The following is a 27,084-nucleotide window of genomic DNA, read 5'->3' on the forward strand; positions in this document are numbered from 1 at the left end:
CTCTCAGCCACCCCTTGCGCCGGGGCCGGCATCCCCCTGCCTGCGGCTGGGAAAACCCAGGAGCCCCCGCGGCCTGGCCCCCAAGCAGGCCTGGCCACCACGGCTGCCCAGCGCCAGGCCTTATGAATGACGCCGGCGGCGGCCGGGCGACCTCTGACCCGCGCGCCGGCCGCTCCCCTCCCCCACTGGCAGGTGGACAGCGGCTGCGCCGGGCAGGCCGCGGCGCCAACCCTGGCTGGCCGACAGCCGCTGCCGCACTGGGCGGGGGCGGGGGACTGCGGCGCGCGCGGGGCCGGCCGGACGCCCGCCGGGGCCGCCTCCTGAGCCTCCGAGCGCTGCGCGGCCGCCCGCCAGCCTCCGCCGCTCCGCCCCACCGGCCCGGGCCCGCAGACTGCGCCTCCGCCCCGCCCTCTCACCCCCGGATTGACACTGAGCGTTCTACTCGGGGCTTGCGGGACAGCGCGCCTCCGCCAATCGACGGCCTCGCGAGGCGGACCCCGGGCCCTTTCCAGCTTCTTGGCCAATCGGACGCGTCTGTGCCCGCCCAGCTGCGGCCTCGCGAGTGTGTGAATGGCCGAGAGTCCCCCGTGTACGTCACGAGGCTGAGAGCCTATAGCGGCGCGGCCTTTCCGAGGGATGACCAATGGATGACGGCGCGGAGCCGTCAGTCAGGGCGTCCTAGGCCAATGAGCGGCGGGCTGCGGGGGCGTCACGGACAGCAGCAGCGGACTTGGGCTGAGGTTCCCGGGCGGGCGGGCGCGAAGAGACGCGGGAAGCAGGGGCTGGGCGGGGGTCGCGGCGCCGCAGCTAGCGCAGCCAGCCCGTGGGCCGCCGCCGCCGCCGCCCAGCGCGCTCCGGGGCCGCCGGCCGCCGCCAGCACCCGCCGCGCCGCAGCTCCGGGACCGGCCCCGGCCGCCGCCGCCGCGATGGGCAACGCCGCCGCCGCCAAGAAGGGCAGCGAGCAGGAGAGCGGTGAGTGCCCGGGCCGTGACCCTGATCCCGGCCCTGCGCTGCCAGCCCCGGCCTTGTCCATCACCACCTGGCCCCTCCCCTCACGAGGCCCCCCCATTCCTCTCTGCTTACCCCCCAGCGCCCCTTGCCCCGGCCTGTCCAATGCTGGGGCCCGCGGGCCCGCAGAGTACCCCCTGTAGGGGTCCCCTTCCCCTAGGGCCGCCCCACACTGCAAAGACCGTGCTCCCCCCCAGCTGTCACTGCCAACCATGGCACGTATGACCGCTGGGGCCCCACACGGGGCCCTGTCACCAGCCTACCCCTCTTTTCCTGGCCCCTCTCCCCAGATTCTAATCCCCCCCACTTACTCACTCACCTCTCCCATAGGACCCTCTGCCTGACGCCGACCCAGGTTTCTGCCAGTTTGGGAATGCGATGGGGTCTCTGTGCCTCCACCGCGCAGGGACCTTGGCCACTTGGTGACCACACCCCTCCCCCCTCCAGCCCCCGCCATCTTTCTCCTGCCCTTCCCCTCTTCACCTTAGCACAGCCCCCACTTCCAAACCCACCCTGCCCCCTGAGCTTTTCCCAGGCCCACCTCCAGCATTGTTTTCTTCTTCTGTGTCACTTGGCATGGGGGACAGGATCTTTCTGGGTCCCTCTGTCTCTCTCATCCTGTCACTCTGTCACTCTGCTTCTCTGCTTGTGTTCCGTCCTCCAAGCAAGCGTCTGTTCCTGGCTGGGGTACCAGACTGTTTATGAACCTAGAGAACTGCTTAAGTGCTTCCAAAGCCAAGTTTGAGCTGGTCTTGTTGGGATTCATTGCGTCGTCTTTCCTGCGTTGGGGTAGGGGGGCGGTGCCAGAGCCCCCTCGCGTTTCCTGCCTTGCAGTGAGCTTTAGGCTCCTTGGAGGGCCTCTCAATAAATGGTTGTTTCCCAACTGAGGCTTCGTCATTCACCCAGTCCCTGGGGCTTCTTCCATCGCTCCTGGCTTGAGATGAAAAGTGTCTGGGGTTAGTGAGGTTTGTTCGCTTTGAATTGGGATGGTCAGAAACAGCACTGGGGAGGGGGAGGCGGTCAAAGAGAGTAATGGATGACGTCTCGTGATTTGCTTTGCCAAGGGACAAATAGATTCTGATCATTCCCAGGGCTCAGCCAGAGAGAGACCTGTTTTACCCACTTGCCCCCAAATGCTGTTGGCCTTTTCCAGCCAGCCAGAGAAGGAGATTCTGTGTCTGGAAATACCCTCAGAAATGGTCTTAAATCCCATTCCCAATGCTTCCAGCTCTTAAATTGTTCTCACTCCAGTCTTAAAGCCGGAAGGGGCTGGGATCCCCTGTCCGATTACCCAGAAATAGTTCGGAATTGAAAAGGAAGGCCAATTTTTGGTCTCAAACCCCAGCATCTGAGTTCTCGGAATGCCCCCTCCCTGAAAGGGATGAAAGCCAGGGAACTTTATTCCCATACGGATTCAAATAGCAGAACTCAGAGTCACAGAGCAACCATGAAGAGGCCTGATATGTCACCAATGGGAGGGGGCCGGGGAGGGAAGTGCCCATAGCTGAGTGCTTGATGACCGAGGAGCAGGTGGGTAGTGTCCAAAAAAGGTCTGGGCATGAGCTTGGAGGGGACTAGGCAGAGGGGGAGGAGCCAGGCCCCCAGCAGGTGAGGCCAGCTGGGAGGTGGAAGGTAGAGGCAGGCAGCTATGTATTGCAGTGGCTCCACTGGAAGTTGGGGAGATGACAGTCCTGTGAAACCTTCAAGGCTATCAGACACGTGGTAGGGGGTGGAAAGCCGCACAAGGAAGAGGATCCCAGGAAAAAGATGAGAGGCTCTGGAAGGAACCGCTGATTCTCTCAGGGCACAGGTCAGACACCCAGGAATGAATGATCACTGAAATAGAGCTACTGTTTATTGGGCGTCTAGGCTGTGCCACCGGCTAAATGGCCAGGCGGATAGATAAGGTCTACTCTGGTGACTTTCATAACGGGCTGTTATCCAAATTTTCCAAAGGAGCCCTCTGATAGAAATGACATCCATGACGGGCCGGGCACAGTGGCTCACACCTGTAATCCCAGCACTTTGGGAGGCCGAGGTGGGTGAATCATGAGGTCAGGAGATCGAGACCATCCTGGTCATGGTGAAACCCCATCTCTACTAAAATACAAAAAAATTAGCTGGACGTGGTGGCGCACGCCTGTAGTCCCAGCTACTCGGGAGGCTGAGGCAGGGGAATCACTTGAACCTGGGAGACGGAGGTTGCAGTGAGCTGAGATCGTGCCACTGCACTCCAGCTTCACAACAGAGCAAGACTCCGTCTCAAAAAAAAGAAAAAAAAAAAGGAAGAAAGAAAGAAATGACATCCATGACATAGGTGATGTCACAGAGGCAGGATTCACATCCAGATCCATCTACCAGCAAACTTCCTGGATCCCAGAATTTCCCAACTCTGACATTCTTCAGCTGACTCCCAGATTTTACTTTTATCATATTTTCTTAATTTAAAATAATAAAAATTTTTCTCACTTCTTTTCAGATGTAAACTTTGAGCTCTTTCTAAACAATATCAATGAAATCTTGGGTTTGCTATGCCAGTTATATTTTCTCTGATACACATTAAAATACAGTGTAACTAGATAAATGAAACATCCTGAAAATCATGTCATGTTCTGCCAATGGGACCATGTCACACTTTGGGAAACGCCTGAAGCTGTACTTCCTCCCAGAGGCTCCCAGATAAGGAAATAAGATGAGGAAGGAAGTCCCTCTTTGCTTTGAGGCACTCTGATTCTGACAAGATGGAGTTAGACAAAATTTGCCCTCTTGTAAGGATGGGGCAGGGGCAGGGGCAGTAGCCAGGCCAGCCTGCAGGGGGCACCTGGATTTCATCTGCCAGATGCTGGCCTGACTAGGGTCAGGAAAATGTCCAGACCTTGGGAGGCACCAGTTAAGCATCCTGCAGCCAGTCCCCTGTGGTACCATCTTTTGTGCCAGGGCAGGACAGAGTCTGCCTCCTCCCAAGAGGGCAGGGGTCTAGAATGAGCCCTGGAGTGGAGTGTGGGGAATCTGCACCCAAAGATGGCAAAGCCATGGGTAGAGCTGAGAGGGCAAAGGAAAAAGACTAAGCCCCAGGCTCTGGCCAAGCTGGAAGAATGGAGAGAGAGCAGCGGCCCCAGGGGGCGGGTGCCCAGATCAGACAGCCAAGTAGGGCTCAGGTCGTGGCTGGCACCGGCTGAAGATACCCCTGGGACCTGGCCCACAGAGGAAGAGGCAGAGCTGGTAAAAGGGAACCCCCAATCCCTGGGTCACAAGCAGATCTTGGCAAAGAGAGAAAAGCACCCCCAAGAAGACCCTAGATAGGAGAAACTGGTGCTGTGTAACATCCTATGGATGCCTAAGACTGCCAAACGCCTTCTGTGCCTTGGTAGTTGTATGGGTGCCCAAGAGGGTCTAGTGAAGGCAGCTTTTGCCTTAGCCCAACCGCCTCTGCAGAAACTCAGAGGGTCCTATCTGTACCTCCTCCGCACCCAGTGGCCTCTGGGTTGGGTTTCTCTTCCTGCTCCCACCCCACGGCTCCCTAGCTCCCCCTGTAGGCAGAGTTATGGGGATGGACAGCAGAGCCAGCACGGCAGGTCTCATGAGCCTTCCTAGCCACCGTAGTCCTGGTGCCCTGAGAGCAGGATTGTGTGATGGCTTCCAACTCCAGTGATGGTGAGGCTGAGCCCTGTTGCTATAGCAACTTCCCAGGCACACTCTGCCCTTCAAGTCACGGAGGGGCTGCAGCAGGGTCTGGGGCACAGGCGAAGAGGAGGAGGATGTGGACCCCTGGCTGGCCCTGGAAATGCCTCCTGTACACCCCCGGCCTGTGCGGCCTGGGGAAGAGCAGAGGAGATGGGTGGCCCAGTTCAGACAAGGAAGGTTGATGGTCCACCCAGCGTGGGGGTCCAGCTCAGAGAGAGGGATGGTGGGGTGGTCCAGCCCAGTGTTGCGCTTCAGCTCAGAATGTGGGACTGGCCATCCCAGTGATGGGGTCCAGCTCAGAATGGGAGTTGTTCCAGCCCAGGGTTGGTATCCACCTCAGACTGGGGATCGTCCAGTCCAGAATGGGGGTCTAGCCCAGAATGGGGGTTGTTCCAACCCAGTGTTGGGGTCCAGCTCAGACTTAGGATCATCCAGGCCAGAATGGGGGTCGTTCCAGTCCAATGTTGTGGTCCAGCTCAGACTTGTGGCATGGTAAGCCCAGAGCAGGGAATCCAGCTCCACTGGAGGAATCAGCCAGCCTCGAATAGGGTGGCCCAGCCCAGGCTGGGCATTCCTGCCCCAGAATTCCCAGAACAGCCAGATTTCAAAGGTCAAAGGGTCTGAGATTGTTGTCTGGAGGAAGGGGGTTCTGAGGCTGGGCTCCTTCCGAGAGAGACCCCAAGCCCCTCGCCCAAATTGACATTCTGCTGTTGCAATTCCCCATTCCCAGGGCAAGTTTCTAGACTTCTGCTTTCTGCTGTGGCCTGGCTTTTGAAGGAGTATCTTGAGTTTTCTCTATCAGCCCAAGTAGAATCTGGACCAGAGTGGGAGCTGGCACCCCCTGTATGGAAGATGTGGGCAGAGCGGCAGGTTGTACAGGCCAGCAGCTGACTGGGTTACCCTCCTCTGCCACTTCCTGTGGCTAGCAGGGGTCCTGGGTGCCAGGCACTCTGAGAGAAGCTGCCACTGACCTTCCACTTCTTTTGGGATCTGGAAAGAAGGAGAAAGATGGTCAAGGCTGCCTCCCCCTCCCCCAGCCCTGGGTTTAGCTGCTCATTTCCGGTTTGGACTTTCATGGCCGAGAGTAGAGCCAAGCACAGGGCAAGGTTTGACAGAGGCCAAGGACATCCTGAGATGCCGTTCCCCTCTCTGCCCCCGCATAGGAGCAAAACAAAGAGCCAGACGTACCCATTTTTCTCTCTGGGGATAGCAGGATTTGGGGGTTCCACGGTGAAAGGTAGTTCAGGGGAGAAGGCAGGGTGGCTCTCGTTCCCCCCCCCCCACCCCAAGCCTTTCTTTACAGCTGTTCTTTCAGCAAATTAAGGGAGCTCTGGGGCCTTTTTAGCCCCCAGGGAGTCTCTGACTGTTTCGTGATCCTGAACCTTAACTCCTTCCCCTCTGCCCAGTGGGCGCTGCTCTGGGCACATCGGGCACTGTCCTCTGGACAGGCCACTCAGGAAGGCCAGGCCCGGCATCCCAGGAGCAGTGAAGTCCCTGGAAAGGGAAGTTAGCTTTAACGCCCCGCCCCAGGACATGCAGGCCAGCCAGAGGGACACCCTCGGGAGACTCTTCCCATCACCTCCTGCCAAGGAAGCCCTCTGCAAACCTTGGCCAGCTTGGAGCAGGTACCTTTAAATGTTTCTGTGGTAACCAGCTCCTCCTCCCTGGTCCCCCGAGGCCTTCCCAAGGAAGCTGACTTAGAGGCTCTGCATTTTCCTGGTTTCTCAGCAAAAGGAAGATTCCAGGGAGAGCCCGGGGGACCAGGAATGGACCTGGGATCAGGCAGCAGCCAGGGCGAGGACTCGGAGACCACCTTCCAGCTGTGGCTGCAGCTGCTCCTCTGGGCCCACCTGGCTGTCCGTTTCCTGAGTTACCTGCAGCACACCTTCTGGGAGCCTAAGCCGAAGCCAGCACCCTGAGCCTCCCTGGCCAGGGGGCAGCAGGCCCCCAGGTCACGCCATCCCACCTACCCTTTATTCCACCCTCTGCTGGAAGAGACAGGAAGCAGAGGTGAGTGTGGGGGCTCTTGATGGAGGTCACCCACCCCTCCCCCCATCATCCCTCTCTGTCTCCTGCTCCTCCTGGCACTGGCCTCCCCCATGCCCCATCCCCAAATCTGACAAGCTACCAGGGCCATAGTGGCACCAGAGGGGACAGAGCCTGGGCGCTCCTGTCCTTTGAGAGGCCAGAGGAGGGCGGTGCTAAGAGCAAGGCACCCTGTGGGGCTACTCCATGGAGCAGCAGCGGACAGCCAGAGGCTGGGAGCTCAGCGAGTCAGGGAGGTGGAGGATTCAGCAATTCTTTCCTTTTTGCTAAGAGAAAAGGGAAAACCGACCAGAGCTTTCGGATTCCTTTCAAGCCCGGCGCCTCTCTGCCTTCTTGTGTGGGTGAAGGTAGAGTCCCAGGAGGGTGCCTTCCACCCTCCCCACTCAGTGCTGAGTTCTGTGTGGATTATTTGGAGGTTTCCAAGGAAGATGTTTTGTGTCACAAACGTTCTGTTTGTGAGGCTGGGCATGGTGGCTCACACCTGTAATCACAGCACTTTGGGAGGCTAACATCGGACGAATCCATTGAGGCCAAAAGTTGGAGACCAGCCTGGGCAACATAGCAAGACCCCATCTCAAAACGAAACACACAAAGGTTCTGCTAGTGAAAGCGTTGGATTCAGTGCAGCCCCCAGGCTCAGAGAGGCCCTTGGGCTAGTTGCTGGCCCAGCCACTCACCTAGGATTCCCAGCCCCTCACTGCCTGTCCCCTCTCGGCCCAGTCATTCTTTTTGGGGCCTTCTTGACCACAGTCTTTCTCCTCCCCCATCTGCTTTTTTTTTCCCTTTTTTGGGATGGAGTCTCATTCTGTCACCCAGGCTGGGTTCAGTGGCATGATCTCAACTCACTGCAACCTCCACCTCCTGGGTTCAAGCAATTTTCCCACCTCAGCCTCCTGAGTATCTGGGATTACAGTCGTGCACCACCATGCCCAGCTAACTTTTGTATTTTTAGTAGAGATGGGGTTTCACCACATTAGTCAGGCTGGTCTTGAACTCCTGACCTTGTGATCCGCCCGCTTCGGCCTCACAAAGTGCTGGGTTTAAAGGCATGAGCCACTGTGCCCGGTCCAGTCTACCACTTTCTTTCTTTCTTTTTTTTTTTTTTTGAGACAGAGTTCACTCTTGTTACCCAGGCTGGAGTGCAATGGCGCGATTTCGGATCACCGCAACCTCTGCCTCCTGGGTTCAAGCAATTCTCCTGCCTCAGCCTCTTGAGTAACTGGGATTACAGGTGCGCACCACCATGCCCAGCTAATTTTTGGTATTTTTAGTAGAGACGGGGTTTCACCATGTTGACCAGGATGGTCTCAATCTCTTGACCTTGTGGTCCACCCTCCTTGGCCTCCTCAAGTGCTGGGATTACAGGTGTGAGCCACCACGCCCGGCCGCAGTCTACCACTTTCTAGCCCGGTGAGGGCTCTGCTCTCTGAATGCTGAGGGAGAGCCTTGGGGACAAGTAGTGAGGGTGGCTCCCCCTCCCCAGAAGGCCATGTGGGATTCCTGGCAGGTAGACGACCAGCAGTCCAAAGTGCAGGTGTATAGGGGGGCCCCTCAGGGTGGTAGCAAACCCAGGAACATCGGGGGTTGAAGACAGTTCTGTCCACGTTGGCCACCCTGGTGCACTAGACTCAGTGCTGAAACCAGCAGCTGAGTCGGCAGTGAAATAGTTAATCTCATGGGACATGGGGGCAGGCAGGTGACCCTAGACCTGATCAGTCTTCTCATGTGTACAGTGGGAATAACAGCAGCTCCCACCCCACAGGGTCAGAACGAAGCATAGAAAACACAGCGAGGGCTGGTCCCTTGTAGCCCTAGGTGGTAGTTAAAAGGACAAGTCCATAGTGTAAGAATCTCTCAGGCTGCACATTTAAAATTTGAGCACTCAACGTATCCCCTACATTTGTTTTTTTATTATTATTACTACTTTTTTTTTTTTTTGAGACAGGGCCTCACTCTGTCATCCAGCCTGGAGTGCAGTGGCTCAATCACGGCTCACTGCAGCCTTGACCTCCTAGGCTTGAGCAGCCCTTCCAACTCTGCCTCCTGAGTAGTTGAGACTACAGGTGCCCACCACCACACCCAGCTAATGTTTTTTTTTATTTTTTATTTTTTTGAGATGGAGTTTCCCTCTTCTTGCCTAGGCTGGAGTGCAATGTCACACTCTCGGCTCACTGCAACCTCCGCTTCCTGGGTTCAAACGATTCTCCTGCCTCAGCCTCCCAAGTAGCTGGGATTACAGGCACCTGCCACCACGCCCAGCTAATTTTTGTATTTTTAGGAGAGACGGGGTTTCACTATGTTGGTCAGGCTGGCCTTGAACTCTTACCTCAGGTGATCCAACCACCTCGGCCTCCCAAAGTCCTGGGATTACAGGTGTGAGCCAACGCACCTGGCCAATGCTTTTATTTTTTGTAGAGACAGGGTTTTGATGTTGTCCAGGCTGGTCTCGAGCTCCTGTATTCAAGCAATCCCCCCATCTCGGCCTCCCAGAGTATTATTATTTTTTTGGGACAGCGTCTCACTCTGCCGCTGAGGCTAAAGTGTAGTGGTATGATCACAGCCCACTGCAACCTCAATCTCCCAGGCTTTAAATGATCTTCCTGCCTCAGCCTCCCAAGTAGCTGGAACTTTTCTGAGACAGAGTCTTACTCTGTCCCCTAGGCTGGAGTGCAGCAGCATGATCTCAGCTCACTGCAACCTCCACCTCCCAGGTTCAAGAGATCTTCCTGCCTCAGCCTCCCAAATAGCTGGGATTACAGGCACCCACCACCATGCCCGGCAAATTTTTGTATTTTTTTTTTTTTTTTTTTTTGAGATGGAGTTTCGCTCTTGTTACCCAGGCTGGAGTGCAATGGCGCGATCTCGGCTCACCGCAACCTCCGTCTCCTGGGTTCAGGCAATTCTCCTGCCTCAGCCTCCTGAGTAGCTGGGATTACAGGCACGCGCCACCGTGCCCAGCTAATTTTTTGTGTTAGTAGAGACGGGGTTTCACCATGTTGACCAGGATGGTCTCGATCTCTTGACCTCGTGATCCACCCGCCTCGGCCTCCCAAAGTGCTGGGATTACAGGCTTGAGCCACCGCGCCCGGCCAAATTTTTGTATTTTTAATAGAGATGGATTTCACCATGTTGGCCAGGCTGGTTTTGAACTCATGACCTCAAGTGATCTACCTGCCTCGGCCTCCCAAAGCGCTGGAATTACAGACATGAACCACCTTGCCCCGTCTCTCCCCATACTTTATTTATTTTTTATTATTTTTATTTTTTGCTTTTTTATTTTTATTTCTTTAAGACTCAGTCTCACTCTTGTCTGCCAGTCTGGAGTGCGATGGTGCAATCTTGGCTCACTGCAATCTTCACCCCCCGGGTTCAAGCAATTCTCCTGCCTCAGCCTCTCAAGTAGCTAGGATTACAGGCACCTGCCACCACGCCTGGCTCATTTTTATATATTTTTTTAGTAGAGATGGGGTTTCACCATGTTGGCCAGGCTGGTCTTGAACTCCTGACCTCAGGTGATCTGCCCGCCTCGGCCTCCCAAAGTGCTGGGATTACAGGCATGAGCCACCACGTCTGGCCTTTTAAAAATTTTGTATTTATTTAATTTTTTTTTCCAAGACTGAGTCTTGCTTTCTTACCTAAACTGGAGTGCAGTGGTGTGATCTCGGCTCACTGCAAACTCCGCCTCCTAGGTTCAAGCAATTCTCCTGCCTTAGCCTCCTGAGTAGCTAGAATTACAGGCATGTGCCACCGTACCTGGGTAATTTTTTTTTTTTTTTTGAGACAGAGCCTTGCACTATCACCCAGGCTGGAGTGCAATGGCGTGATCTCAGCTCACTACAACCTCTGCCTCCCAGTCCAAGTGATTCTCCTGCCTCAGCCTCCTGAGAAGCTGGGATTACAGGCACGTGCCACCATGCCTGGCTAATTTTTTTGTACTTTTGGTAGAAACGGGGTTTCACCATGTTGACCAAGCTGGTCTTGAACTCCTGACCTAGTGATCCACCTGCCTCAACCTCCCAAAGTTCTGGGATTACAGACATCAGCCACTGCACCTGGCCTGTCTTCCCATATTTTATACTTCAATTTAAAAAATAATAGGCTGGCACGATGGCTCACATCTGTAATCCCAGCACTTTGGGAGGCCAAGATGGGCAGATCACCTGAGGTCAGGAGTTTGTGACAGCCTTGCCAACATGGTGAAACACTGTCTTTACTAAAAATACAAAAGTTAGCCAGGCGTGGTGGTGGGCGCCTGAAGTCCCAGCTACTCAGGAGGCTGAAGCAGGAGAATTTCTTGAACCCAGGAGGCAGAGTTTGCAGTGAGCAGAGATCACGCCACTGCACTCCAGCCTGGGCGACAGAGCAACACTCTGTCTCAAATAAATAAATAAATAAAATAATAATAGCTGACATTTATCTGGCACTAACATCATGTGGGCCACTGTCTAACCCCCTTTGCCAAGATGAACTCATTCATTCCTCAAAATCACCCCATTTTACAGATGAGGAAAACTGAGGCCTAGAGAGGTAAGATTAGTTGCCCAAAGTCATAAAGTTCATCGGAGACCAGGCTGGGCTCTGAACTGGATCTTGTCTCCAGGTCCTGGCCCATAGCTGCTTTGCTGGGCTGTGTCTCAGCAGAGATGAGAATGACTGTTTTCAAGCCTGTTTCCTGGGTTGTTAAATGGAGGCAGTGGATACAAGGCAGGCTGGCAAGGCATTCAGATGAGACTGTGGACAGCAGCCAGCCCAGGGTCCACCGGGGAACTTTCAACGTTAGCTGGGTAGTGATGTTCACCTTGGGGTGCCGTGGGGCCGAGGAGTGGGCATTGGGAGAGACTTCCCTTGAACCAGCTCTGGAGCAAAGCCCTTGGGATTGGCACGGAGAGGAACAGGGCCAGCTGGGGGCCAAGGTGACAGCTGAGCCCCCCAAGGGCGCCTGCTACCCGAGCCCCTGAGGCCTCCACCCCAGGCCCGGCCTCCCCAGAGAAGGGGCTGGAGGAACCGCCAAATCCCGAGGCTATAAATACCCCAGCTGGCGCCGGCCCTGGCCATGGAATGTTGGTCAGAACTGGGGCGAGTGGGGGTGGGCTGGCCTGCCTGGACGCTTCTCTCCATTCCCCTGGGAGTGACCCCCTGCGACTCTCTGTACCCCACTTTGGATGGAGTGGTGTTTGGATCCCACCTCTCTGGAGCAAGGGAGGCCCAGCCAGGGCCCCCAGAGGCACCAGAAAAAGGTCAGGTTCTGGGTTGAGGCAGCTGCACCCAACTTTCCACCAAGTATCTCCCCAGAAATCACCTGAACCCACCTCAGCGAGATGGGGTTCGCTAACTCTCCCCTCTTTCCCTTTCAGTGAAAGAATTCTTAGCCAAAGCCAAAGAAGATTTTCTTAAAAAATGGGAAAGTCCCGCTCAGGTAAGGCTGCCAGGTGCAGAGCCCGGGGAGGGGTGAGCTGGTGACCCCCAGTCCCCTGGCTGTGTCCCTGCAACACAGCTAGAATTTCAGGAACCCTGTGGAAGGCTCCAGACCCTCCCCATTGACTCCCTAGGTGCCCATGGGGGCTCCTGCATGGAGACACCTGACTGCCGAATCCCAGGCACCCCCATCCCACCACCCCTTCCAATAGCCCGCCCCTGCCCCCAGCACAGCTGCCAGCAGCTCCTGGGCCCGAGGCCAGAGCTGGATCTGGCCCCTGCCACCCGCCTTAAGGAATCTCTGCCATCTTGATTTTCCGCCCCCTGTCCTCACCCCGCTCACACCATGTGCTCCCCGGAGCCCCCTCTGCCGGTGGTGGAGGGGATGCCCCAGACCTTAGCCCAGGAGGCTGCGGGGAGGGTATGCCCTGAGCCTGCTGACCCCTCTGCCCACAGAACACAGCCCACTTGGATCAGTTTGAACGAATCAAGACCCTCGGCACGGGCTCCTTCGGGCGGGTGATGCTGGTGAAACACAAGGAGACCGGGAACCACTATGCCATGAAGATCCTCGACAAACAGAAGGTGAGCCGGCCCGCCCCCACTCGGGTCCTTCCTGCCAGGCCTTCGCCTGGACTATGCCTACTCTTTGGAGTGCCCTATCCACCCATTCACTCACTTGCTTTTTTTTTGAGACAGTCTCACTCTGTCACTCAGGCTGGAGTGCAGTGGCGCGATCTCAGCTCACTGCAACCTTCCCCTTCCAGCTTCAAGCAATTCTCCTGCCTCAGCTTCCTGAGTAGCTGGGATTACAGGTGCCCGCCATCATGCCTGGCTAATTTTTGTATTTTTAGTAGAGATGGGGTTTCACCATGTTGGCCAGGATGGTCTTGAACTCCTGACCTCAGGTGTTCCACTTGCCTCAGCCCCTCAAAGTGTTGGGATTACAGGCATCAGCCACCGCGCCTGGCCACTTGCTTTTGTTGGGGGGGAGGGGACAGTGTTCTGTTCTGTTGGCCCAAGCAGGAGTGCAGTGATGCAGTCATAGCTTACTGCAGCCTGGAACTCCTGAGCTCAAGCGATCCTCCTGAGTAGCTGGGACTACAAGCGCACACTACCATGCCTGACAGGGGGTCTTGCTATATTGCCCAGGCTGGTCTCGAACTCCTGGCCTCAAGTGATCCTCGTACCTCAGCCTCCTAAAGCGCAGGGATTACAGGCATGAGCCACCGTGCCAGGCTCACCCACTAGTCCCCGAATCCCCATAACATGCCATCTCCAGGGGTCAGAAGGGCCCTGTTCTGCTTTCCCAAGGCTCCCTCTCCAGGCCAGCCATGGATTCCATGCCAGGCACTCTGACACAGGGTCAGACACCAGCCCAAAGGGAGGAGGCCAAGAGCATTCTTGGGGGAAGCGGTGTTTACGTGGACTTTCTTACTGCAAATATTTTTGTGACCTAACTTAATACCAGGCACTGCTATAAAGCAGCAATGTAACCAAGAGAAGTGTAGCCCAAACCACAGAAGTGATTTTACATTTACGGTTTGCTCCATCAAAAACAGTAAAAAGAGCCAAGCATGGTGGCGCACGCCTGGAGTCCCAGCTACTTACTAGAGAGGCTGAGGTGGGAGGGTCATTTGAGCCCAGCCTAGACAAAACAGCCAGAACCCATCTTGTAAAAAAAAAAACAAACAAACCTGTAATTAAAAAAGAAAGTGAAAGAAACTAGTGACATTCATGAAGTTCATTTTAATGAGATGTTTTGGGTTGTTTTGTTTTGTTTTTTGAGAAAGAGTCTCACTCTTGTTGCCCAGGCTGGAATGCAATGGTGTAATCTCATCTCACTGCAACCTCCACCTTCCTGGTTCAAGCGATTCTCCTGCCTCAGCCTCCCAAGTAGCTGGGATTACAGGTGTCCACCACCATGCCTGGCTAATTTTTGTATTTTTAGTAGAGATGTGGTTTTGCCATGTTGGTCAGGCTGGTCTCAAACTCCTGACCTCAGGTGACCCACCCACTTTGGCCTCCCATAGTGCTGGGATTACAGGTGTAAGCCACTGCACCTGGCCTAATGATATGTTTGGTTGGTTGTTTTTTTTTTTTGAGATGGAGTTTCGCTCTTGTTGCCCAGGCTGGAGTGCAATGGTGCCATCTCGGCTCACTGCAACCTCCACCTCGCGGGTTCAAGTGATTCTCTTGCCTCAGCCTCCCAAGTAGCTAGAACTACAGGCATGCACCACCACGCCCAGCTAATGTTTGTATTTTTAATAGAGAAAGAGTTTCACCACCAGGCGAGGTGGCTCATGCCTGTAATCCCAGCAGTTTGGGAGGCCGCATCGGTGGATCACCTGAGGTCAGGAGTTCAAGACCAGCCTGACCAACATGGTTGAAACCCCATCTCTACTGAAAATACAAAAATTAGCAAAAAACAAAATTATCTGGACATGGTGGCGGGCACCTGTAACCCCAGCTACTTGGGAGGCTGAAGCAGGAGCATTGCTGGAACCCAGGAGGCAGAGGTTGCCGTGAGCCTAGATCGTGCCATTGCACTCCAGCCTGAGGGACAGGGTGAGACTCCATCTCAAAAAAAAAAAAAATGAGAAAGGGTTTCACCATGTTGGCCAGGCTAGTCTTGAACTCCTGACCTCAGGTGATCCGCTCACCTCAGCCTCCCAAAGGGCTGGGATTATAGGCGTGCGCCACCGCGCCCGGCATGATATGTTTTAATTAAGCCAGTATAGCTATCGTATTACCATTTTCATGTAATATCAATGTGAAAATATCATTAATGAGACATTTTACATTTCTTTTGGTTTTTATCCAGTCCTCCATGGTTTTGGAAACATTTTCTCTTTCTCTGTACCGAAGTGTCTTTAAAATCCAGTGTCCACTGTATGCTTACAACAGGTCTCCACTCTGATGGTAAATCCTCCCTGGAAAGATGAGAAAAAATAGAGAAGTTGAAAAAGCAGATTCGCGTGCCCAAGATGTTCCAACCATGCCTGAAAGTCACCCAGTACCTACATCAAGTGTTCAATTTTTATTTTGTTTTTGAGACAGAGTTTCACTCTTGTCGCCCAGGCTGGTGTGCAATGGCACGATCCCAGCTCACTGCAACCTCCACCTCCTGGGGTCAAGTGATTCTTGTGCCTCAGCCTCCCAAGGAGCTGGAATTACAGGTGTCCACCACCGTGCCCAGCTAATTTTTGTATTTTTAGTAGAGATGGGGTTTTGCCATGTTGTTCAGGCTGGTCTCAAACTCTTGACCTCAGGTGACCCACCCACTTTGGCCTCCCAAGTGCTGGGATTACAGGTGTAAGCCACTGCAACTGGCCTAATGATATGTTTATTTGTTTGTTTGTTTGTTTGAGATAGAGTTTTGCTCTTGTTGCCCAGGCTGGAGTTAAATGGCACCATCTCGGCACACTGCAACCTCCACCTCCCGGGTTCGAGTGATTCTCGTGCCTCAGCCTCCCGAGCAGCTGGAATTACAGGCGCCCGCCACCATGCCTGGCTATTTTTAAAGTATTTTTAATAGGGACAGGGTTTCACCATTTTGGCCAGGCTGGTTATTTTGTTTTTGAGACAGGGTCTTGCTCTGTTGCCCAGGCTGAAGTGCAGTTGGGCTCAAATGATCCTCCCACCTCAGCCTCTAGAGTCTCTGGGACCGTAGTCATGCACTGCCACACCCGGCTAATTGTGTGGATTTTTTGTTTGTTTGTTTTTGTTTTTTTTAGAGATGGGGTCTCGCTATGTTGGCCAGGCTAGTCTTAAACTCTTGGGCTCAAGAGATTCTCCTGCCTGGGCCTCCCAAAGTGCTGGGATTACAGGCGTGAACCACCGTGCCCGGCTTGGTGTCAGATTTTAAATTGATATTTTAGATACTTAAAATGTTTGAATTTTGCTCCCCAGCGACCAGCCACATTTTAAGGGCCCAGCAACCCCCTGTGGCTAGTGGGGATTGAGCTGGGTAGTGCAGGTATAGACTCTGAGGACTCAGCTATGTGAGCAAAGCAGTTGACAGCTGACCGAGGGACCAGGCTAGCCACATGTGACACACCAGCCTGACATCGGCCAGCTGTGTGACCTTGGGCAAGTCACTTCTCCTCTCTGTGTCTGGCTTTTTTTTTTTTTTTTTTTTGTGAGACAGAGTTTTGCTCTTGTTGCCCAGGCTGGAGTGCAATGGCATGATCTTGACTCACCGCAACCTCCCCCTTCTGGGTTCAAGCGATTCTCCTGCCTCAGCCTCCGGAGTAGCTGGGATTACAGGCATGCACCACCACGCCCAGCTAATTTTGTATTTTTTTTTCAGTAGAAACAGTGTTTCTCTATGTTGGTCTGGTTGGTCTTGAACTCCCTACCTCAGGTGATGCGCCCGCCTTGGCCTCCCAAAGTGCTGGGATTACAGGCGTGAGCCACTGCCCCGGCCTGTGTCTGGTCTTTTAAACTGGTATCCTCCCAGTGTGGGCCTCTAGGGCTCCTGTCTTGATTCCGTGAGAGACTAGGTGCCAGGTGCCTGCTCAAGTCATGTGCTGTAGGGGACAGCTGATGGCTGAGGTTCACATTGCTGTGTGGAATGTTCTAGACAAAGGAAAGGCAGTTCCTAAATCCCTCACCCCTTGGTCTTCTCCTGCCTGTCTTTTCAATTTCAGCTCAGCTGCCCCTTCTTCCAGTAAGTCCTCTCTGATTCCCCCTCCCCCAGACCATGCCAGGTACTTTACGGTGGGCTTCTTAGGGGCTGCTGCTTCTCCACGAGCCCAAGATGCCTGCCACCGTGGCTCTGACCTCTCTGGGGGTAACCCATGTATTCTTTGCCCTGAACTTTGAGCCGTGCAAGGACAAGCAGCCTCTACCCTGCCTTACACTGTGTCCTCAGCATCAGCCATGGGCTCAACAGGCCACAGGCATGCAAATGATTCTGGCTGAAGGACCCAGCCGGGCCCTGGCACTGCTAGTTCCAGGCATCAAGGGGAAATGAGGCCCCTCTCACCTCCCCTTCCTCTCTGCCCTCCCCTCCTACCCTTCCCAGGTGGTAAAGCTGAAACAGATCGAACACACCCTGAATGAAAAGCGCATCCTGCAAGCTGTCAACTTTCCGTTCCTCGTGAGACTCGAGTTCTCCTTCAAGGTGGGGTCCCAGCAGCCAAGGGGTAGGGTTACTGCATTGGGTCCTAGCCTTCCGGCCCCCAGGGCTAGGGTCAGAGCTGAGGACAATCAGTGGCCACCCACTTTTGTGGAACAAGATCCCTGGAGGAGGGAGACCAGGGGATGGGAGTCAGGCTGGGACTCTGGTAGACCCAAGTTCAGTTCCTGGACTGGCCAGTTTGTAGTTAATTCCCTTGGCAAGTCACCAACCTCAATAACATCCCTCAAAATCAGCACCTGGTTTCCGGCAAGAGCCTGACCCACAGCCAGGAGCACAAACTCCCCCGAGGCAGCCAGGATTCAGTTCCCAGCTCAGTACTTCCCGATGTGTGGCCCTGAGCAAGGGACTTCTCTCCCCGAGCCTCAGTGTTCTCATCTGTAAAATGGGGATTGTACCAGTTCCAGCATGGTGGAGTTGTCATGACAGTTCCAGCCACATCTTGAGTACCCTATGGGAGCCATTTTGGGTGCCATCCAAAGCTGTGATCATGAGAAACAGGAAAGACCACTCAGGGCCAATTTCATTGGTGCTCGACCCAGAGAATCACAAGGGCCTGTGCTCCGAGGGACCCCACACCTAGTTTAATGCTTTGCCACTGCTGCTCCTGCTACCTTGAGATCCTTAATGATTTTTTCTCTTTTTTTTTTATGAGACAGAGTCTCACTCTGTTGCTCAGGCTGGAGTGCAGTGACGTGATCTCAGTTCACTACAACCTCCACCTCCCAGGTTCAAGCAATCCTCCTGCCTCAGCCTTCTGAGTAGCTGGCATTACAGGTGCATGCCACTATGTCCAGCTAATTTTTGTATTTTTAATAGAGATGGGATTTTGCCATTTTGCCCAGGCTGGTCTCAAACTCCCAACCTCAAGTGATCTGCCTGCCCTGGCCTCAGCCACTATGCCCAGCCTAATTTTTTTTTTTTTAAGACAGAGTCTCACTCTGTCACCCAGGCTGGAGTGCAGTGGTGCAATCACAGCTCACTGCAACCTTCACTTCCCAGACTGAAGCGATCCTCCCACCTCAGCCTCCTGAGTAGCTGGAAGTACAGGTGCACACCAAGATGCCCAGCTAATTTTTGTATTTTTTGTATAAACAGGGTTCTCACTGTGTTACCCAGGCTGGTCTCAAACTCCCAGGCTCTAGTGATCCACCCACCCCGGCCTCCCAAAGTACTGGGATTATACAGGCATGAGCCACCACACCTGGCCCTCTGTAATAATCCTTCTAACAAGGGGTCACCTTTTTAATTTTGGGTCCCACTAATTCTGCAGCTCATCATGGTCCTATTTAACAGATGACAAAACTGTGGCCTCAAAGCCTTACTCAAGCTCCCACAGCAAGCTACTACAGAGTTTTGTCTCTCCAGCCAGGGCAGGCTAGCCAGGTCCCGACATACAACTGAGCCAGCCCTGATTTTCACCCTTATAACGGCAGGATGAGGGTCAACCCTGCTTCCTGGGCAGAATGAAATGCAGCATGTGGGTTCAGCCAGCAAAGCACCTGGTCCCTAGAACATGATTCCTACGGGGTGTCAGGATCCCTGTTATCATTTAATGTTTGAACACCAGCCAGGGAGGTCCCAAGGCCTTCAGATATGGCGGGAGGCTCAAGGAGTGGGCCCCTGATCAGCCGCTGCCTCCCACAGGACAACTCAAACTTATACATGGTCATGGAGTACGTGCCTGGCGGGGAGATGTTCTCACACCTACGGCGGATTGGAAGGTTCAGGTAAGCCAGCCACCCCCCCGCATCACACCAGGCTGTCAGGGTGTCCACAAGTGGCAGTGCACGACCAAGACCCCTGGGGATGCAGAGGAGTCCAGCATGCTTGAACACACCAGTGAGCTCCCAGAACCCTATGGGTTTCTGCTTCCCCTATGCTGAGGAATGAGTGATACTTCAACCACCACAAAGCAAAACAGAGCAAACATGGTAACTTAGGTGTCCAGATTGAAGCTGGTGCCGGGCGCAGTGGCTCTCGCCTGTAATCCCAGCACTTTGGGAGGCCGAAGTGGGCAGATCCTAAGGTCAGGAGTTAGAGACCAGCCTGGTCAACATGGTGAAACCCTGTCTCTACTAAAAATACAAAAATTAGCTGGGTGTGGTCATGGGTACCTGTAATCCCAGCTACTTGGGAGGCTGAGGCATAAGAATCGCTTGAACCCTGAGACAGAGATTTCATTGAGCTGAGGTCACACCACTGCACTCCAGCCTTGGTGACAGAGCGACACGCCATCTCAAAAAATATATATATATATTGGCTGGGTGCAGTGGTTCACGCTTGTAATCCCTGCACTTTGGGAGGCTGAGGCAGGTAGATCACCTGAGGTCAGGAGTTCGAGACCAGCCTGGCCAACATGATGAAACTTCGTCTTTACTAAAAATATAAAAAATCAGCCAGGCATGTTGGCGTGCACCTACAATCCCAGCTACTCAGGAGGCTAAGGCAAGAGAATCGCTTGAACCTGGGAGGCAGAGGTTGCAGTGAGCCAAGATCATGCCACTGCACTCCAGCCTGGGCAACAAGAGTGAAACTCTGTCTAAAAAAAAAAAAATTGCAGTTGGTGATTTTGTGCATTTTTTTTTGAGCCCCAAAAAGTGGCATGCATCTGTAGTCCCACTATTCTTGAGGCTGAGGCCAGAAGATCACTTGAGCTCAAGAATTTGAGGCTGGGCACAGTGGCTCACGTCTGTAATCCCAGCACTTTGGGAGGCCAAGGTGGGTGGATCACAAGGTCAAGAGATCAAGACTGTCCTGGTCAACATGGTGAAACACTCTGTCTCTACTAAAAATACAAAAATTAGCTGGGTATGGTGGCACAAGCCTGTAGTCCCAGCTACTTGGGAGGCTGAGGCAGGAGAATTGCTTGAACCCAGGAGGCGGAGGTTGCAGTGAGCTGAGATTGTGCCATTGCACTCCAGCCTGGGTAACAAGAGTGAAACTCCATCTCAGAAAAAAAAAAAAAAGAATTTGAGACCAGCCTGGTCTACATAGTGAGATTTTGTCTCTTTTTTTAAAAAAATTATTTTATTTTATATAGATCAATAGTTTTATATGTATAGATTTTAATGTATATTTTTATACATAAAATAAAACTATAAATGTGTAAGTTTAAGATATAGGCCAGGTACTGTCGCTCACACCTGTAATCCCACTTTGAGAGGGCAAGGTGAGCAGATCACTAGAGCCCAGGAGATTGAGACCAGCCTAACATTGTCAGACCCCATCTACACAAAAAGTAAATTAGCCAGGTATGGTGGCACATGCCTATAGTCCCAGCTAGTCGGGAGGCTGAGGTGGAAAGGCACGCTGAGCCTGGGAGGTCAAGACTGCAGTGAGCCATGATCACAGTACTACACTCCAGACAGGGTAACAGAGACCCTGCTCAAAGAAAAAAAATTTTAACTTTAAGTTTACAAATGTCATTTTGTTTTATTTTATTTTTTGAGATAGAGTTTCGTTCTTGTCGCCCAGGCTGCAGTGGCACGATCTCTGCTCACCGCAACCTCTGCCTCCCGGGTTCAAGCGATTCTCCATCTCAGCCTCCTGAGTTGCTGGGACGACAGGTGCAGGCCACCTCACCTGGCTTATTTTCGTATTTTTAGTGGAGACGTGGTTTCTCCATGTTGGTCATGCTGGTCTCAAACTCCTGACCTCAGGTGATCTGCACCCCTCAGCCTCCCAAAGTGCTGTGGTGACAGGTGTGAGCCACCGCGCTGGCCTTGTAGTTGTATTTTAGATAGATAACTGTAGATTCACTTTACATACGATAAAATGCACAGATCTTCAGTGTTACATTCCACAAATTTTGACAGTTGTATACAGCTACCTAACCTCCACCCAAAACAGTGTATGGAACTTTTTCTATCTCCCCAGAAAATTCTCTTGAATCCCTTTTTTTTCCTCCAATAATATACAAAGGTGGGGTCTTGCTATACTGCCCAGGCTGGTCTCGAACTCCTGGGCTCAAGCGATCCTCCCACCTCAACCCCCCAAAATATTGGGATTACAGGCGCGAGCCAATGTACCCGACTGACTGCCTCTCCTGACACGTCACGTCCCCGACAAAGGCAGTCATCCTTTGACTTCAAACACCGTGCCTTTGTTTTGTCTGGGTGTGGACATGATATAAATGGAATCATTCATGTTCTTTTGTGTCTTCTCTTGCTTAACATAATCGGTTTGAAATGCAGCCACGTTGTGGAGTGGAGGCAGGCAATGTCCGGCTGGCGGTGGTGGTGCTGAGTGGAATTCCATTGTATGAATAGAGCTCAGTCTGTGATTCCATTCCCCTGTGGATGGACCTACAGGCTGTTTCCCAGGTCGGGCCACCTAAGAATCAGGTGCCTTGCCTTTCTGAAAGCTGGACTGGGGGTGTCTTCCCCTGGGGGAGGCTCTGCAGGGCCCCCTGCTGGACCCTTTTGGGGCCTGGTCAGTGACGTTCACCTCCCCATTTGTCCCCATCAGTGAGCCCCATGCCCGTTTCTACGCGGCCCAGATCGTCCTGACCTTCGAATATCTGCACTCGCTGGATCTCATCTACAGGGACCTGAAGCCGGAGAATCTGCTCATCGACCAGCAGGGCTACATTCAGGTGTCCACCAGGCCGGGCGAGGGGCAGCCCTGGGCAAGCCGTGGCCTGGTCTCTTCCTCCCCGCCAACTGCCTATTCTTGTGCCCACAGGTGACAGACTTCGGTTTTGCCAAGCGTGTGAAGGGCCGCACTTGGACCTTATGCGGGACCCCTGAGTACCTGGCCCCTGAGATCATCCTGAGCAAAGTAGGCGCCTCCCCAGCCCTCCCCTTCCCCTGAGGCTGGCTCTGCTCGCTGTCTCTCACCCCCTCCTTACCCTGTGCCCCCCCAATCTCGCTCCAGGGCTACAACAAGGCAGTGGACTGGTGGGCCCTGGGGGTTCTTATCTATGAGATGGCCGCTGGATACCCGCCCTTCTTCGCAGACCAGCCCATCCAGATCTATGAGAAGATCGTGTCTGGGAAGGTGAGGCCCGGATGCGGGGCACAGCCCTGGAAGAATCAGACGTTCCCTTCCCTGCTCACCCATTCTACTCTCTGGGGAGCCCTGCTTGTTGTCAGAATCACCTAGAAGTTCCGTAAGTCAGGCCAGGTGGTGAAGCTGGACGCGCCAATACCTCGAGCCCCCTGGCTATCCAGCGCCAACCCCGCGGTTCCAGAATCCCAGGGGCTTCCAAAATCCCAAGCTTCACGGGAACTTCCCTGCTGCAAAACATGAACCACCCTGCCAGGCGACCCTCCTCACCTCTCCTTGTCCGCAGTGTGAGTTTTCGCAAGTTCCAAGATGTATTTGGTTCCCAGGTGCTGTCCGCAGCCTCACCAGGAAGGACCCTCGCTTAGGGTTTAAGGCCCATGCTTCCTCTCCCAAACACAGACTTGTCAAACTCTGAGGGTTCAGATGAGGGGTGGTGAAATCATCTGAGCTTGCATCTATGACAGGCACAAAGTGCCTGCCATCCGCCAGGCCCGATTCACCCCCTCAGTCACACCCCGAGATGGTGGCACCCTCTGTAGGAGAGGTGAGGAAACCGGCTGGGAAAAGAGATGCGTCCTGGCCAAGATCACACCTTAGTAAGAAGAGTCATCATAGGCACCGATGGCCGGAGAGAGGCTGGGGACCCCACCTCTGCCCTCAGCTCAGCCACCTTGCTGGGAGGACCCAACCATCCCCCAACCTGGTCTAGCATCTCCTACACAGGAGCTTCTGGTCGGCCCAGAGTCACCACACTGGGGTGGGAGCACCCTCAGGCTCAGCCTGGGCCCAGTCCCAGCTGTGGCACCGACTGGCTTTGAAACTTTGGGGCTGGGTGCAATGGCTCATGCCTGTAATCCCACCACCTTGGGAGGTGGAGGCTTGAGGCCAGGAGTTCCAGACCACCCTGGGCAACATAGCCATACCCCATCTCTTTTTTTAAAAAAATACCTAAAAATTAGCTGGGCGTGATGGTGTACCCCTAGTCCCAGCTAATTGGGAGGCTGAGGCAGGAGGATCATTTGAGCACAAAAGGTCAAGGCTGCAATGAGCTGTGATTGCACCACTGCACTCCAGCCTGGGCTAAGAGCCAGATCCTGTCTTTTAAAAAAATTCAGGCAACTGGGGTACTCTGGCTAGACACATAGCATCACTAAAAGGGAAAGATGAAGGCCAGGCACAGTGACTCACACCTGTAACCCCAACACTTTGGGAGGCCGAGGCGGGTAGATCACGAGGTCAGGAGTTCAAGACCAGCCTGGCCAAGATGGTGAAACCCCATCTCTACTAAAAATAAAAAAAATTAACCAGGCGTGGTGGCGGGTACCTGTAATCCCAGCTACTCAGGAGGCTGAGGCAGAGAACTGCTTGAACCCAGGAGGCAGAGGTTGCAGTGAGCTGAAATCGCACCACTCCACTCCAGCCTGGGTAACAGAGCGAGACTCCATCTCTCAAAAAAAACAGAAAAAAAAAGGAAAGATGAGGCATCTGCCACTAGGCCAAATAGAAACTGCCAAGAAAATGGCCCAGAGTGGGGGGAAAAAAGGAAGAAAAAAGCCACAGAAGATCCCACAGGGGAAGACGCACATGATGCCCTTCTTTGTAGCATTTTCCAGTTCCCCCGCACCCTTCAGTGGTATTATCTTCCTCGTGCAGCCCTGAGAGGTACGTGCAGGCCCAGAGAGGTTAAGGGCCATGGCCAAGGTCACACAGCGTGTAAGAGGCACAGCAGGAACAAGAAGTCATTTCTTGCAACTATAACTCCAGTGATGACTTGTCTACAAGGCTATGCACTCAGAATGTTTGGGGAAGATTTCTAGAAGAGTTGAGCTGGACTTTAAAGAATGGAAGAGCCTTAGCTAGGCAGGGAGAGGGGGGAAAAAAGTTTAACATAAGCATGACTATTTCAGAAGTCTACAGACCCCAGCAGAGATGCCTTACAGCAGCAGCAGCTGAGAATGCAAGGTCTAGAGTCCAACAGACCTGAGATGGAATTGCCCTGTCCCACTCCTCAGCGTGACCTGTGAAGAGTTCTTTAACCCTTCCAAACCTCAGTTTCCCCTTCTCTGAAATGGAAACCCTCATAGCACTTGCCTTAAAGCAATGGTTGTTAAAGGGGACTCCTTTCCAGCAGGACTATTGCTGGGGAATTGGCTAGAAATGCAGACTTTTGGGCCAACCGCGGTGGCTCACACCTGTAATCCTAGCACTTTGGGAGGCCAAGGCGGGTGGATCACCTGAGGTCAGGAGTTCGAGACCAGCCTGACCAATATGGTAAAACTCCGTCTCTAGTAAAAATACAAAAATTAGCTGGGTGTTGTGGCGTGCGCCTGTAATCCCAGCTGCTTGGGAGGCTGAGACAGGAGAATTGCTTGAACCCAGGAGGCAGAGGTTGCAGTGAGCCAAGATTGTGCCACTGCACTCCAGCATGGGTGACAGAGTGAGACTCTGCCTCAAAGAAAAAAAAAAGAAATGCAGATTCTTGTTGGGTGTGGTGGCTCACGCATGTAATCCCAGCACTTTGTGATGCCGAAGGAGGATCATTTGAGCCTTGGAGTTTGAGACCAGTGTGGACAACATAGTGAGACCCTGTCTCTACAAAAACTTTTTTTTTTATTGAGACAGAGTCCTGCTCCGTCGCCCAGGCTGGAGTGCAGCGGCACGATCTTGGCTCACTGCAACCTCCGCCTTCCAGGTTCAAGCAATTCTCCTGCTTCAGCCTCCCGAGTAGCTGGGACTACAGGCAGCCACTACCACACCCAGCTAATTTTTGTATTTTTAGTAGAGTTGGGGTTTCATCATGTTGGCCAGGCTGGTCTTGAATTCCTGACCTGGTGATCTGCCCACCTCAGCCTCCCAAAGTGCTGGGATTACAGATGTGAGCCACTGTGCCCAGCCAAAAACTTCTTAAAGTAACTGGCTCTTTTTAATTTTTAAAAAGTTACTTAAGAAATGCATATTCTCAGGCCACAGTGTCAGACTTCCTAAATCAGAAACTCTAGGGTGGGCCCAAGGAGCTGTTTTACAAGATGCCGGCAGGCACTCAGCTTTGGAGGCTCCCACCCAGTAGGACTGCTGGATGGAGAAGGAAGCATCCTGGGCTCCCCAAGTTCCAGAGCAGCTTCCCACCCTGTCCTTGTACCCCTTCCTCCAGGTGCGGTTCCCTTCCCACTTCAGCTCTGACTTGAAGGACCTCCTGCGGAACCTCCTGCAGGTAGATCTCACCAAGCGCTTTGGGAACCTCAAGAATGGGGTCAACGATATCAAGAACCACAAGTGGTTTGCCACGACTGACTGGATCGCCATCTACCAGAGGAAGGTGGGCCTCCCCTCCTTAAGCCTGCTGATTTGGGGGCAGGCCAAGAGTCAGGGAGGGCAGCCAATAGATAGAAAGGGAAGAGGGCCAGGCTCAGAGGCTCACGCCTGTCATCCCAGCACTTTGGGACGCCAGGGTGGGTGAATCACCTGAGGTCAGAAGTTCAAGAGCATCCTAGCCAATATGGTGAAACCCCATCGCTACTAAAAACACAAAAATTAGCTGGGCATGGTGGCAGGTGCTTGTAATCCCAGCTACTTAGGAGGCTGAAACAGGAGAATTGCTTGAATCTGGGAGGCAAAGGTTGCAGTGAGCCAAGCACTCCAGCCTGGATGACAGAGTGAGACTCTGTCTCAAAACAAAAAAAAAAAAAAGAAAAAAGAAAAGAAAAAGGGAAGAGAACATAGGTAGGTACAGGAGCAACCTAGAGTAAAGTGCTTAGAGCCAGTGGGGTCTAGAAATGAAATTCTGGTGTCATTTGGCCATTCCATGACCTTGTGCAGAAGATGACTCTCTCTGGGAAGTAATTTCCCCTTTGATGAGTGGGCTACACTAAGTTTCTGGTTGTTAAGAGGAATCCATAACCTAATGCTAAGCACAGGCCTGAGTCAGAGTAACTATCTCTTGAATGTTAGGCCATTCACATTTATTGTTGTAATAATGATTATGTTGAATGCTGAGGTCTGGGTGATTTTTGATCCCTCTCCAGGTGGAAGCTCCCTTCATACCAAAGTTTAAAGGCCCTGGGGATACGAGTAACTTTGACGACTATGAGGAAGAAGAAATCCGGGTCTCCATCAATGAGAAGTGTGGCAAGGAGTTTAATGAGTTTTAGGGGTGTGCCTGTGGCCCATGGGTTTTCATTTCTTTCCTTTTTTTTTTTTTTTCGGTTGGGGGGGTGGGAGGGTTGGATTGAACAGCCAGAGGGCCCCAGAGTTCCTTGCATCTAATTTCACCCCCACCCCACCCTCCAGGGTTGGGGGAGCAGGAAGCCCAGATAATCGGAGGGACAGAAACACCAGCTGCTCCCCCTCATCCCCTTCACCCTCCTGCCCCCCCCTCCCATTTTTCCCTTCCTCCTCCCCCACAGCCCCCTACCACAGCCCACTTCTGCCTGTTTTAAACGAGTTCCTCAACTCCAGTCAGACCAGGTCTTGCTGGTGTATCCAGGGACAGGTTGCAGAAGGGGCTGAAACTCAACTCCAGCCCCCACCCACCTCCCATCCCACCCAACCACAGGCACCACTTGCTAAGGGCAAACGAACGAAGCGCCAGCCTTCCCTTCGGAGTAATCCTGCCTGGGAAGGAGAGATTTTTAGTGACATGTTTAGTGGGCTGCTTGCTAGAATTTTTTAAAAAACGATTTAAAATCTTATTTAAGTTCCACCAGTGCCTCCCTCCCTCCCTCCTGTACTCCCACCCTTCCCGTGTCCCCCCATTCCCCAATCCATTTTAATGAGAAGCA

At 53.4% G+C, this 27,084-nt stretch overlaps 2 protein-coding genes and 1 long non-coding RNA gene across 4 annotated transcripts; 2 read left to right on the plus strand and 1 right to left on the minus strand.

Moving 5' to 3' along the window:
• Positions 1-711: 711 nt before the first annotated feature.
• On the plus strand, positions 712-27,084 carry PRKACA (protein kinase cAMP-activated catalytic subunit alpha). 2 transcript variants are annotated; one of them, XM_021675309.2, is made up of 10 exons: positions 712-972; positions 12,093-12,154; positions 12,610-12,738; positions 17,183-17,281; positions 18,944-19,026; positions 21,767-21,893; positions 21,983-22,078; positions 22,175-22,297; positions 25,458-25,622; positions 26,329-27,084. In XM_021675309.2, exons 1-10 carry the CDS (start codon positions 927-929, stop codon positions 26,452-26,454), a joined length of 1,056 nt encoding a protein of 351 aa, XP_021530984.2. In that variant the 5' UTR covers positions 712-926; the 3' UTR covers positions 26,455-27,084. The 2 variants fall into 2 exon arrangements, with proteins under 2 accessions (XP_021530984.2, XP_064237833.1); XM_064381763.1 differs by lacking the exon at positions 712-972 and adding an exon at positions 7,949-7,969.
• Positions 4,017-6,696, plus strand: SMIM46 (small integral membrane protein 46). Its single transcript, XM_064381764.1, has one exon. It carries the CDS (start codon positions 6,459-6,461, stop codon positions 6,609-6,611), a length of 153 nt encoding a protein of 50 aa, XP_064237834.1. The 5' UTR covers positions 4,017-6,458; the 3' UTR covers positions 6,612-6,696.
• Positions 14,751-23,098, minus strand: LOC135276787 (uncharacterized). Its single transcript, XR_010344351.1, has 2 exons — positions 22,577-23,098; positions 14,751-15,086 (listed from the first exon to the last, which is right to left on the minus strand). It is a non-coding gene; the product is annotated as an uncharacterized LOC135276787 (long non-coding RNA).

The sequence above is a fragment of the Aotus nancymaae genome, unplaced genomic scaffold, assembly GCF_030222135.1.
Source record: "Aotus nancymaae isolate 86718 unplaced genomic scaffold, 86718_ANA_hifiasm-v0.15.2.pri h1tg000028l, whole genome shotgun sequence".
Lineage (NCBI taxonomy): Eukaryota > Metazoa > Chordata > Mammalia > Primates > Aotidae > Aotus > Aotus nancymaae.

Coding starts and splice junctions, on each gene's coding strand:
- PRKACA (XM_021675309.2), top strand. CDS start 927: ATGGGCAACGCCGCCGCCGCCAAGAAGGGCAGCGAGCAGGAGAGCG. Junction 22,079..22,174: donor CTGAGATCATCCTGAGCAAA/GTAGGCGCCTCC, acceptor ATCTCGCTCCAG/GGCTACAACAAGGCAGTGGA. Junction 25,623..26,328: donor TCGCCATCTACCAGAGGAAG/GTGGGCCTCCCC, acceptor ATCCCTCTCCAG/GTGGAAGCTCCCTTCATACC.
- SMIM46 (XM_064381764.1), top strand. CDS start 6,459: ATGGACCTGGGATCAGGCAGCAGCCAGGGCGAGGACTCGGAGACCACC.